We start from the raw sequence: 12445 nt of genomic DNA on the forward strand, positions 1-12445 counted from the left end.
GTGTTATTGTGAAGAATGTTATGAATTTTGCTTCTAGTAACTACCAACCCTTTTCAACAACCTTCTTTGACCTTCCTTTCCTTCATGGTTGAATATGATGGGGTGGGGCAGGGTGTCGCTGAAGACAAATCAGGAACAGGAACCATAATTAGTTTTTATTTCTTCTCCAGCCCATAATTACATCAAATATGAAATCTTTGCTTGAAATCAGTAAACTCATGACCCGCTACACCTCAAACCTGGATATGCAACGTATTCAACCACTGAGCCACTGTGCATTGTATTTTTTACTGTAACTTTAAACACCAACTTTGTGACCGTTATTTCTTCAGATTAAAAAACATCTTGTCATCTTTGAATTCAAGGTGTTTGCCACAACTTCTAAATGACCAAGTAATTATGATTGTACCATTGTTTACTATTTTTATGTTAGTCTCTAATTTGTCAATGTTTCTCTGAGCAGTCTTTCATCCATTTGGGTGGGATATTGTTGTTGCCAATTTGTTTGTCCTGGGATTGAAGGGGGAAGGTTGGTGAACACTGAGAGTAACAATAATTAGAGCATATCTGCGATTACGTGTGAGACTGTTTCAGAGCTCTTGCTGTCTCCAGGGTAGACCAGATACATGAATGTTGTTCTTGTAATCTGTTGAAATGTTCCAAAATTAATGAAGGCTTTTAGTTTTGTTATGTGTACTGACATATGAAAACATGCAAGACAAATCAAAAAAAAAATCAATTTTTTATATGAGATGTTAAACTGGGCCCCTGTCTACACTCTCAGGTGGATGTAAAATATCCCGGTGACACCTGTGTCCTGGTCCATAAGGGCCACCCAGACCACTTGCCCTCCCCTGTGGGGAAAGTGCCAGCTTGTTGGCGTTTTCTCCTGATGTGATGGTTCAGACCGGGAATTTTCCATGTGCAGAGACTGAAGCTTTATTAGAGATCAGGGAGGCCCTGCAGAAACTCTACCTCTTATTGTATGGACTTACATAGAAAGAATGGGCACTTGGACGACATACTAGAGTGTGCTTTGCACCCATGGAATTGTCCTCAGTAGGAGACATTGCCTTCAGGGTGGGGAGATGAGAGATTAAAGACATGGGACAGAATAGTTACAGTTAGGATTTTCCTATTAATGTGATTTCTGAATCCTAATATTGTTGCATTTGTTCATAAATTAAAATTTAATTTTGTTTTATATTTTGTTCTATTACAGAAAGACCGTCTTATGCACCGCCCCCTGCCCCTGCTCCCACCACTGTAAGTCTTTATATTTTCATGAATTATTTAAAAACGCAATTAGGTTGTAAAATTATTGCAAAGACAATGTAGAAGTTTTAATTGGTTAACGCAAATGATTCTCGGATGGTGAAAATACAGTGCTGACTTGTACTGGCAGGTTAAAGATTCACCCAGACCTTGGCCAGAGCCTGACACAAATAGTGGTTTACCTTTGCTGTCTGAGACATCCTGAGATGGGAATTGGTGCATAGTCAGGGTGACGTACATTACAACATGGTCTCCAGCGCCTCTTGGCCATGAAACGTGAGTGGGTGTAAGATTGGGCTGTTGTAGCTGTGCCAAGCTTCTTATCTTTAAAGTAGATAAAATATTAATTGTGTAAGATAAAAAAGAAATTAGTGCACTGACATAAGGAATATCGGAAGTACTTCAAAGCAGAATGATGTAATATAGCATTGGTTGTGTTACGCCGAGATCTTTCTGAGGCAAGACTAACATGAATTATTTTTGCTCCAGTCTTTGTGCTCACCTTTTTGCTGTTATTAAGTACAGTTAGAGCTTTCTAATTACAGTGAGAGGGACTAAATCTTTCTGAGCTGGGGGAGTGGGGCGCTGGGGATAGAATCATGTGTAAGTTGGTAGCAGGAGGGGTATGGATTATGTACAGATGGTAGTGTAGTCTGTGTGATTGATAAGTAAAAGGTTTCTGATGTGAAGTATTGCAATAACATGCTGTGCCAGAGGTTTGCTTTGACCAAGAAAATAAAACAGAAATAAATTGAAGTATAATTTTCTGTTAAATGGTGTGTGACTTGTTACGTTAGCCATACCTGGAGAAAATAGTTTTGGAACTCCAGCTCACACTGTGTGGTTCATTCTTAATGTCTTCAGAGGTATCCTAAAAGCACTCAGTTATACAAATAATCATTATAGAACAACAGGAGACCCACCATCCCTCAGGGAAAGCAAAGGAAGCTTCACTAGTGTTGCCCACATTTCATGAATGAATAAGGATGGTTAAATTTGGCTGCTGGTTCACCTGGCCTTTGAGGTGATTATAAAGATGTCTCAGTATTGTTGTGAAGTTTCATAAGAGTGTAGCAGCGGCCGAGCTGCTTTTTGATATTTGACCATCAAGTTTCAAGTGCAGGTGAATTTGGAAAGGGGGGAGAAGTTTGAGGTTAAATGTATTTCAAAGTAGGTTTTTGTATCTTTATCATTTGCAGTGAATGAGGTTCCTTTCTTGCCTTCGTTTTACTCATGCCGTGATATCAATTCTCAAAGTAATTTTACTCATGAAGAGTTTGGTATTTAAACCTTTAATTTTAGGAGGGAGTTACAGTTTTATACTTTTGGTTTGAAATGCTAGGACTTGAAAGTTTATAGGGTAGAAATTCACCTTGTGCAGTGATGCAGAATAGGCGATGCCAGATCGGCCGCTGGTTGTACACAGCAGCTGATGCTCAGTTCCATTGCAGTTAATGAATTAATATCGGGTGGTCAATCAGATATCACCTGTTTTGTGCTGCCCCTCCCATCCCTAACACCCAGGATGAATTTCTACCCCAATATGCATTGATGTCTCAAATGATAGTAAAATTGAGATGGTATTGTCTTCTGTTTCCTGACCAAGAGTGTGATGGGCAATCTGTTCCCATATGTGGTACTGAAGTGAATCTGTCTTTGGTATTGACCCTGACTTTGTACAATCTCCTACTGGCTTTGCTTTCAGGAGCTGGCTAGATGCACACTTGTTGAAAATATTTATAAGCACATTTATACTATGATTGTGTTTTTTGGAAGACATTTCAGGATGGATACCTGAATATTGCTCTTAACTTATAGAAGTCGAAGTATTTCCTTGTGTATTAAATAGAAAATGATCTGGGAAACATAGTGTGTCGCAGGAAAGTGAGGTGCCATGCTGTAACATATTCTGAAGTTTCATTAATAATAATGATATTTAAAGTAGTGGGTGCACTGTAGAGATTTTAAAAACATGACTGCTGGACATAATGAATTCAAAATGGGAAATGCTGGAATCCACAATTGGTCCATCAGGATCTAAAGAAAATACAGTAAGTTTACATTTTAAGTGGGAGCATCATCAAAAATGTTCTGATATGAACATGAAACTAGTCTTTCTGTTTCAAATGCTGATGAATCTTATGCTTTGTCTGTTATTACTGTTTGTTTCCCACAACAAACTCTAGCCCTTGTGTGCTGAACCATAATATTGAGCCCTATTTCCCACCCAGTGCTTTCATTTGACTTAGTCTTCCTCTTTTTTGGTTCCCATGCACCAGTACTTTGGCTGGGGTAGCTGGGCAGTTGACCTGCTGGCAGGGATCTTGCATCGCGGTTTTTGGAAGCGGTGTGTGCGAGCATCCTGGGGTGATTCACCTTCTGTTATAATCTCTGTTTGCACAGAGGGATACCTGACCACTGCCTTGTAGCAAAGTTGTTGTTCTCCGTGTGGAATTATGAGTGCCAGTCTCCATCCTACTGCTATGTGTCATGATACAGTGATCACCTAACAGCAGGTGGGTGCGTGTTGTGAAGAGAGAGTTTTTTTTTCACCCGGAGGCTGTGTAGACGGCCCTCACCAAAACCTGTTGTCAGAATTCATCACATTAACAGTTTAAGGGAGGAAGAGTGGCAGCTGAAAGTATAAATGCTATGTCCCTGCTGTTGTTAAGTACTGTTTTACAGTGACTACTGTGAATATAAAAACAAAGAATACAATTCATGTTTATATACAAAAGAGAGATTGTACTCTGTCACTTCTATTTCAATTAACCCTACATTTAGCAAGATTAAAATTTCCAGCAGGTGTTACAGAGAATGAACTAGAGCTGGAAATATGATTAATAACCTGTATCCAGCTTTTAGTTATGCTGTACTCCAGCTCTTTAAATAAAAGGGGGAGTGGAATGAAAGGAGGTTTAACTCTGGAGTTATTGTCCTGCTTGTGAATACACTATAGCCTAGATTTTCTGATTGGAATTATTGTATCATTCATGGTAATCATTTAAAATGAGGCTTTCATTAGCTGAGGTAAAATCACATGCATCGGAAAACCTCGGCCCAGTTGCCTGTGAGATTCAACTTGCTTATTATTTTGCTTCCCAGCTTACTTAAATTGACTGTGAATCCCATTGTTCTAGGTGAGCGTTTTAATAGGGGAAAATATTGTGGGAAGCACTTAAATTCTTAAAAAATCTCGCCATTTAGCTTATCACCTCTTTTCTGAAATCCTGGCCTCTGAATCTTGACCCAACAGACTGTATGACGCGTGAAGAGCCTGAGGAAGATAAATAGCCATCAGCCGACTGAGCTGAGCTGAGCTGATCATTCAAGTATCCCATCTTCTTTCAGCAGCCAGCTGTATTTTGAATATTCCAGATGCTTTGACCTCTGACTGGCTGCCTTTTCGAGTATATTTTTTAATATTGAGTTTAAATTGACTTTTTCACTTATTTCAGTTTTGTCCTCCAATTTTACTTCTCAGCATTACTTTTGAATAAATATTCTGGATTTCCTGATTTTATAAATTTAATTGCGTATTAATTGAGCGTTTAATTGTATTCAGGTAGTGGGCATTAATTGGGCACTCTCATGTGCATCTACCTGTAGGAGCAGGCTGAAAGAGGTGCACTGTATGTCACTGTACGATGTTCCCTCATCTGGAAATGTGCAGCATAGGGATAAACAGACCATGTACAAACGATGCTCCCTTTAAGATGTGCACTTGAGTGGCTGCATCTCATACAAACTATCTCACTCTTAAAGGGACTGCTCAGTGCAACAAGTTGAAGTTAGAGGGAACATTGCTTGTAAGTGAATAAAAACTAGGCTTTGGTACTCAAGCCTCCACCTCTTGGATGTCCAAATTTTAACAATCACTTGCAATCCTGAATTGGGGCTTTTTTCCTGGTACATTTTAAGACTTTAGGTTCTTTCCTTTTATCTTCTCTCATTCACAATCTAGTATCAGTACTGTTGTTGTCTGCACCTTCTCCAGTGCAGGAATGTAGCTGCTTTATAACAGGCAAATGTTTCAGAGAAAATCACTCAATCCTTCTCATGTAGGATGGTGAGAGGTTTTTTTGGCACTAATAAGTGCTTAATGTCTTGTTGGGCTATCAGATGAAGAATTGCCACTTCAGTGTGGGGTTAGAAGTCTGCTGGGATCTGTAGAGTCAACACTTTCAGGGAGGTAGAAAATTGGCAAAAAAATAAAGCATTTACATGTAGATACAATTTTTAATGCCTGCAGATATTGTGCCTTCATGGGTTTAATGTTTTGAAATACTGGCTTAATCGATGGGCCACTACACCAAATCCACCTAAGTGGTTTGAAGCTGATCACAGATTAAAACAGTAAGTGTCTGGAGATTTTCATACTTTTTGTGTAGCTAAGCTGTATTTATTTTCTGACTACTTTAGAGCTGTGCCTCATTATTATTACAGGTAATTGCAATAGCTGTTGACATGCATTAGAGACTGATCATACACAAGTTTTTTTCTGCAATAAAATTTTCATAGCGCTTGTTACATACAGGGACATTTCTGAGCTTGGTTCGGGTGGGGTGGGGGGGTAGAATGACAGGAGAGGAGTGCGAAAAATTGCGATCCAGGGCATGGGAGGTGCGGGGTACTTTTGAAAGGGCAGAAGTAAAGCGGCTGAAGGAGTGGATGCTGGCGATGAAGTGGGGAGTGAGAGAAATGTAATGGTGGAGGATGTGAAGTCAATTTTATGAGCTGTTGGAAGCTTGGTAAGAATGGCGATTTGTACGTCAGTGCAGGTGAGAACATGGAGTGTGGTATTCTGGATGACTTGTACTTGATGAATTGTAGAAATGGGGAGATTGGCAAAGAGAGTATTGGAGAAGACTACCTGTGATTTAATAACCGCATGAGTTAGTGTGTCGACAGTGAGAGGGGAAACTCTTTCGAGTTACCAACAGTCACAGATTGCAACTTCTTTCGAGTACAATCACAGTTCTTGGTTTCCGGGAGTGGGACATGAACCCACAACCCTCTGATTCAAAGGCGAGGGTGCTATGAACTGAGCCACAGCTGAATTAGGGGCAAAATTGAAGTGAGGTTAATTGGGAAGCAGAAATTAGGCAGTCCTGAAGATCTTAGATAGAAGGAATGACTTAGCCTGGGTTCTCAAATTGATATTATTTAACACACTGGCAGTAATTCATTTACATTTAAATTGGTTACTGCTGCTGTTAGAATGATGGCAGTCAGAAAATGGAGGTTGAAGAATGGTAGAAATTACAGTGCACATGTATCTTTGCTGGAACAAAGATTGTAAATTGTAATCCCATTACACTATCCTTCCTTCCCTCCTCTTCCAACCATTTTATATTAATTTTTAAAATACTTATTTCCCTCAAAAATAGGAAAAGGTAAGTATTTCTACAGCCTGAAGATCTGGGAAAGAATATGACTGCTTTAACTCTGGATTTTAACATAGTGAAGAGTAGGTATGAGGAAGAGCATGTAGGGCAGTCTATCCAAAATCCTGGCCAACATTGGGATATCGAACCCTTAAACCGTGTTCACCAGATTACAGCAGCAATGTGTATGCTGTTTAGAACTTGAGATGTTATTGTATTAAAATTTAATCCCATGATATTTCCGTTTATAAGAACGTTTCAAAGTAACTTGCTTTTGGGATAATAATGGTCCTTCTGCAACTGTACGTATATCGCTGTATACAAATGGTCATGCTATAACTACATGTGTTCATATTGTGTGCTTCAATTAAATTTGTGATTTTTCGGTAGTTCTGTAAAACTAAATGTTAAGTTTAGAATTGATTATTATTAATAAGCAATGTCTGCAACAGGCACTATATTGGTTAGTATTCGTGAATATATTTTGTATAATATAGTAAACATTTGGAATATGCAAATGATGCGTAAGCCAAGCCAATACTCTGTGTGTCTGCTGTTTATTGAATGTACCAAAGATCAAAGCAAGGTAACATGGCATTGGTATTGGCAGCTGTTGGGGAACAGAAATTGAACTGCATGTTCCTTTATGTGGGGAATGCTAGACCTGGGAACACTTTAAACTTGCAGTGCTCTTGCCTTACTGTTCAATGCAAAATAACTCAACCATGGGTGTGAAATGATTAAAAGTGAACCATATATTGAGAGACATTGTGTATAATGATTATTGTTTAGATATTCAGAAAGAGTTTTTCTTGTTCATGGGATGTGGGTGTCGCTGGCTAGGCCAGCATTTATTGCCCATTCCTGATTGCCCTTGTTCAGGGGGTAATTAAGAGTCAACCCCATTGCTGTGGGTGTGGAGTCACATATAGGCAGATTTCCGTCCCTAAAGGACATTAGTAAACCAGGTGGGTTTTTAAGACAATTAACGATGGTTTCGGGGTCATCATCAAACTTTTAATTCCAGATTTTTTTGAATTCAAGTTTCACCATCTGCCGTGGCAGGAATAGAACCCGGGTTCCCAAAGCATTATCCCGGAATACAGGTGACATGCCAAAATTCCACCGCCTTCTCAAATTGTGCACAATTTATGAAGGTTCACCTCTTGTTTGTCAAATTACTGTGCCTCAGGCAGCAAGCTAACAACAGCACTTAATTTAATAACTCTTTGTTTGGGCCTTATGAGAAATAAGGCAGTTCTTGTTTTTACAACTTTTGGGCTTAGAATTGGCATTGGCAACCTCAGCCTGAGGACACTCAGTAAACACAAGTGTATGTACAATAAGGAATTTGAGTTTGCATAATTGCCTAAAATAACCGACAATGCTGGGACATGTATTTTCATTAAATGCAGAGTGATTGGTTGGGAGTTCAAATCTTATTGTTGAACATTCAAATCCATGTGGCTTTAGTTGAGGTTTTTTTTTTGCTGCTTTTGAGACCTGGCTCTAATGAAACGCTGCTGCTGAAAACTCATTGTGGTCTTTTGTTAAGAGTGTTGTAACAATAGTTACAGATTTCTGTAAAGCGTAACTTAAAAAAATGGGTTACCTGATCTGAGTGATTCAAATGACACTATTGTGTGAGAAATGGGAGGGTGAGAGAAGCCCTCGTTGTCTAACTCTTCAAAAATCACTCGGAAAAATTCTGAACTAAAAAGGTACAGCCAGGGTGTGCTCGTAGACGTTCAACATGAGCTTAATGAACGCCTCTTGCTTGTCTTCAGGTCAATCACGTGAGCCCGGCTTTGCATCTTTCCTTGTGGGCAGTTACAGAGTGACATCCAATCAGTAGAGGCCTCACAACTGAATCCTCTCTCTGCCAGTGAAAAAAGGAATTATATTTGCTGGGTTATGGCCAATCCAGCCCCTGTAAATTTGTTACTGAGTATTAATAAAAGAATTTCTAAATGTGTTCTGATTTTTGTTCATCGTACATCACCTACATGACTGAAAGCATGTTTAGACTATGTCCCTCCTTTATCAGAGAATGTTTTAATAAATGCTTTTCTGGTGTATGTAACTCTCAGCTATATCACAGGTGGTCTATTTGAGAGGAGCAGTATTGGCTGAATGATGGCATCAATTCTTTGTGATATTTGATGTTGGATTTGCCCACATCCAGACATCTTGGAGTTCCTTAGTAGCAGGTCCTGTGCCATTGTGCAAGACCCATAATGAAATCATGCACTGAAATGCTGAAGCAATGCACTCTTCATCATGTTCACTGTTTGTCTGAGCGGAGGGTACATCACACCCAAATGGGGCAATTACATACAGTCCCCACCATTTAAAGCATCCGTTAAGCATTATCATTATATTAACATCAATTTCAAAGTTGCCAGTTATAGTGTCTTAACTGATCTACCTGATATTTAGCTAAACAGGACAAGGTTTAATTGCTTGAATCATGCTGTTTCTTGGCTGACATTTGTGGTTGGTGTTCTCCCCCACCATTTTAGACACTGGTTTCCACTCCTGATTAGGTTGTTGTGCATAACACTGTGTGGAAACAAGGTGGCTTGCCAACAAATGGAAAAGGGAACATTATTACCAGGGTTACAAAGGTGATGTTGCTTTTTTGGAAAGCCTTCTCTTGGGCTGGACAGGATGTTGCCAGAGAGTCAATAGATATGTCTTGTGGGTACCCTTTGTGTTCGGAATAGAGTGGAGATGACACTAGTGATAGCTGTGTAGTGTAGTTAGTAGAACTGTGCTTTTCCATGCACAACCATAACTTGTTTGAATTTTTGCCACTTTTTTGTATGCTGATCATTTCATTTCTGTGTTTCTTGTTTGAACTCATTCTCATTCGTGTTTTGTCTCATTTGTTTCCATCAGCAAATGCCCAGCACCCCAGGGTTTGTGGGATACAATCCATACAGTCATCTGGCCTACAACAACTACAGGCTGGGAGGGAACCCAGGCACCAACAGCCGGGTCACGGTAGGAGTATTAACTATTGCACTGCGAAAGAAAAAACTAAAGGCTAGGCCAGGATTGCGTATGCACTAAGTCTGCGGATCTGGCGATTTAGAGTACAAAAAGGAGGTGGTTGGCATTGGACCTACTTTTCACAATGCATTGCTTTTTGGGATCACTGGCTCAGGAGCTTCATTTTGGCAGCTTGAATAATTGCATAAGGGTTGACAAATGCCAAGATTTTAACAACTATAAATCAAAGTCCGAATGTTGGAACTCTAAAATATAAACTGAAAGTCCTGGAAATCCCGAGCATGTCAGTCAGCATCTGCAAAGACTAAAGGGATTAACTGTGCCATCTGGAGTCCCTTTTAGGAACTGCTAAAAGATCTCTTGCTGAAATGATAACCTGTCTCTTCCATTTTCAGATGTTGATAGACCAGCTCTGCATTTCCAGAATTGTCTGATCTTATTTTGACCTTTAAAGGTGGAACGTGAATGAGTTGGGTGTGTTCCAAGATAAATATTGGAAATGTGTTGTAAAAACAGTGTAAGGCTACTTCAGTGAAACACTCTCAGATCCTAACCCTGTGTGCTCAGCATTTCCCTTGTGACTTTTAAAACCTGCTTGTTTCAACTACATAACTTATGCAGAACTGATACTTTGGAAGTCTTGATTGCTGAATATTATAAACTTCTGGGCTTTTAAAAAAGTGTAGATTATGGCAGTGTTAACCACCACATCTTGCTTTTATTTTTCCTCACGTTGGTCTATATTCATTAGATTGGGAGGTGAGGGAAATGTCAGTATTGGGAATGGAAGTTTCCATTTTTTTTTTCACTTAGTGCTAACATTAATTGGGCACAGCATAAATTAGGTGACCAGGAGAAACAGGAAGTTCTAGGATTGAATATTCATCCCAGCAGATGTGTGTTATAATTTTGGTTCGGATCACTTTTGGCTTGAAGCATATCTCTGTATTAATCTGCCATTTCAACTTCCAGATCTTCGGACTAAGCAGGGCTAGAGTTGTTGACCAGCGGAAAATCTGCAGAGACAGGGTTGTTTTCCATGGTACATACTGATGTTACCCCACCAATTCCCCCCCCCTCCATATATTCTTTCCTTTTCCTGTGTTCCCAGCTATTATCTATATGCAGAGTTTGCACTCCTCTATTCTGAGAGTACCGAGACATTTTTGTAGGTGGTTGTTCAACTGTGTATAGGGAAATTCTGTTTAAATCCTGTCTCTCATGATCTTTTAGTCTGTTCTACACACGTTTCCTAAATGTGACAAATGTTTGACAGCTATTAGTTCTCTTTCATAAGCAGCTACCTTGGTTCTGATCCTAATTTAATTATCTGCTGTGGCTGGAATTGAGGCCAAGATGTTAAGAAACATGCTTGTTTGTTGCTTCAGTTCAGTTCATATGTTCTGTTGAGGCTGCTGCTTTGACCACTCAAAGCAAGTTTTGCATTATACCTGATCCATTAACTTAGAGACTTCGTACAAAATAACAAACCAATGTTACTATGTTTTAGAAGCAAACTTGTGTAAACTTTAAAAAAACATTTTGAATAGTTCCAGTCACTTGGGAAATGAGGCATTGACCTAGGATAGTTGCTTAGAAACCAATGTAAAAAAAAATATACTCCTGTAGTACAGCAACTTGTTCTGCAACTGAATAACCGTAAATACCATCAGCTTGTTATTACTGAACTCATGCAGGTAAAACCTGGGGCTGAAAACAGAGTAGGAAGTTCGATTTTATATTAAAGTTGTTGCTGAAGTTCATTTAAGGAAGTTATGTTGGAAATGAATGGAATCCTTCTGATTTACTTAAGGAATTCAATTCATTTGAATCTATCCTGAAGCATAAATATGTTGGCGTGTAGGACGATAAACAAGTTAATAGTCCATATTGTTGACCCTGGTTGTATCTGTGGGTCTTATATTGGGTTGCGTTTTGATCTTTAAATAGCGCATGAAAACCTTGAACAGTGAATCAGCTGTACTGTAACACTGTTTATCTTTCTTCCCCTCCACATGTTTTCTGTTTTTTTTATTCTGGAGCTGACTGCATAGAAGCATTGAAAATAGGAGCAGGAGTAGGTCATTCGGCCCTTTGAGACTGCTTCGCCATTCAGCATGATCATGGCTGATCCTTTATTTCAATGCCATACCCCAGTGCTCTCCCCACACCCCTTGATGTCTTTAGAGTCCAGAAATCTACCTATTTCCTCCTTGAATATATTCAGTGACTTGGCCTCCATAGCCGTCTACGGTAGAGAATTCCACAGGTTCACCACCCTCTGAGTGAAGACGTTTCTCCTCATTTCATTTCATTCCTAAATGGTCTACCCCATATCCTGAGACTGTGACCTCTTGTTCTCGACCCCCCCAGCCAGAGGAAATGTCATTCCTGCATCCAGTCTGTCCACCCTGTCAGAATTTTATATGTTTCAATGAGATTTCCTCTCATTCTTCTAAACTCCAGTGAATACAGGCCTAATCGGCCCAATCTCTCCTCATACGACAATCCTGCCATCCCAAGAATCAGTCTGGCAAACTTTTGCTGCACTCCCTCTATGGTAAGCATATCCTTTTTAGGTAAAGAGACCAAATTGCACACACTGCTCCAGGTGTGGTCTCACCAAGGCCCTGTACAGCTGCAGTAAGACACCCTTGCTCCTGTACTCAAGTCCTGTCTCAATGAAGGCCAACTTACCATTAGCTGCCTTAACCGCTTGCTGCACCTGCATGCTTGTTTTCAGTGATTGGTGTACAAGGATACCCAGG

General features: G+C 39.7%; 2 protein-coding genes across 3 annotated transcripts in view; both read left to right on the forward strand.

Annotated features, from left to right (window-relative positions):
• The window catches only part of LOC144667908 (keratin, type I cytoskeletal 19-like), a 189891-nt gene that overhangs the window by 82703 nt on the left and 94743 nt on the right, over positions 1-12445 (forward strand). The gene's annotated exons all lie outside the window — the stretch shown is intronic.
• smarce1 (SWI/SNF related BAF chromatin remodeling complex subunit E1) overlaps positions 1-12445 on the forward strand; it is a 52717-nt gene that overhangs the window by 4667 nt on the left and 35605 nt on the right. For both annotated transcript variants that reach the window (XM_078529502.1, XM_078529501.1), the window contains exons 3-4: positions 1223-1266; positions 9564-9668. In XM_078529502.1, coding sequence (XP_078385628.1) covers positions 1223-1266; positions 9564-9668 — 149 coding nt within the window. The remainder of the gene's footprint in view (positions 1-1222; positions 1267-9563; positions 9669-12445) is intronic.

This window comes from Cetorhinus maximus, chromosome 25 (assembly GCF_964194155.1).
Source record: "Cetorhinus maximus chromosome 25, sCetMax3.hap1.1, whole genome shotgun sequence".
Classification (NCBI taxonomy): domain Eukaryota; kingdom Metazoa; phylum Chordata; class Chondrichthyes; order Lamniformes; family Cetorhinidae; genus Cetorhinus; species Cetorhinus maximus.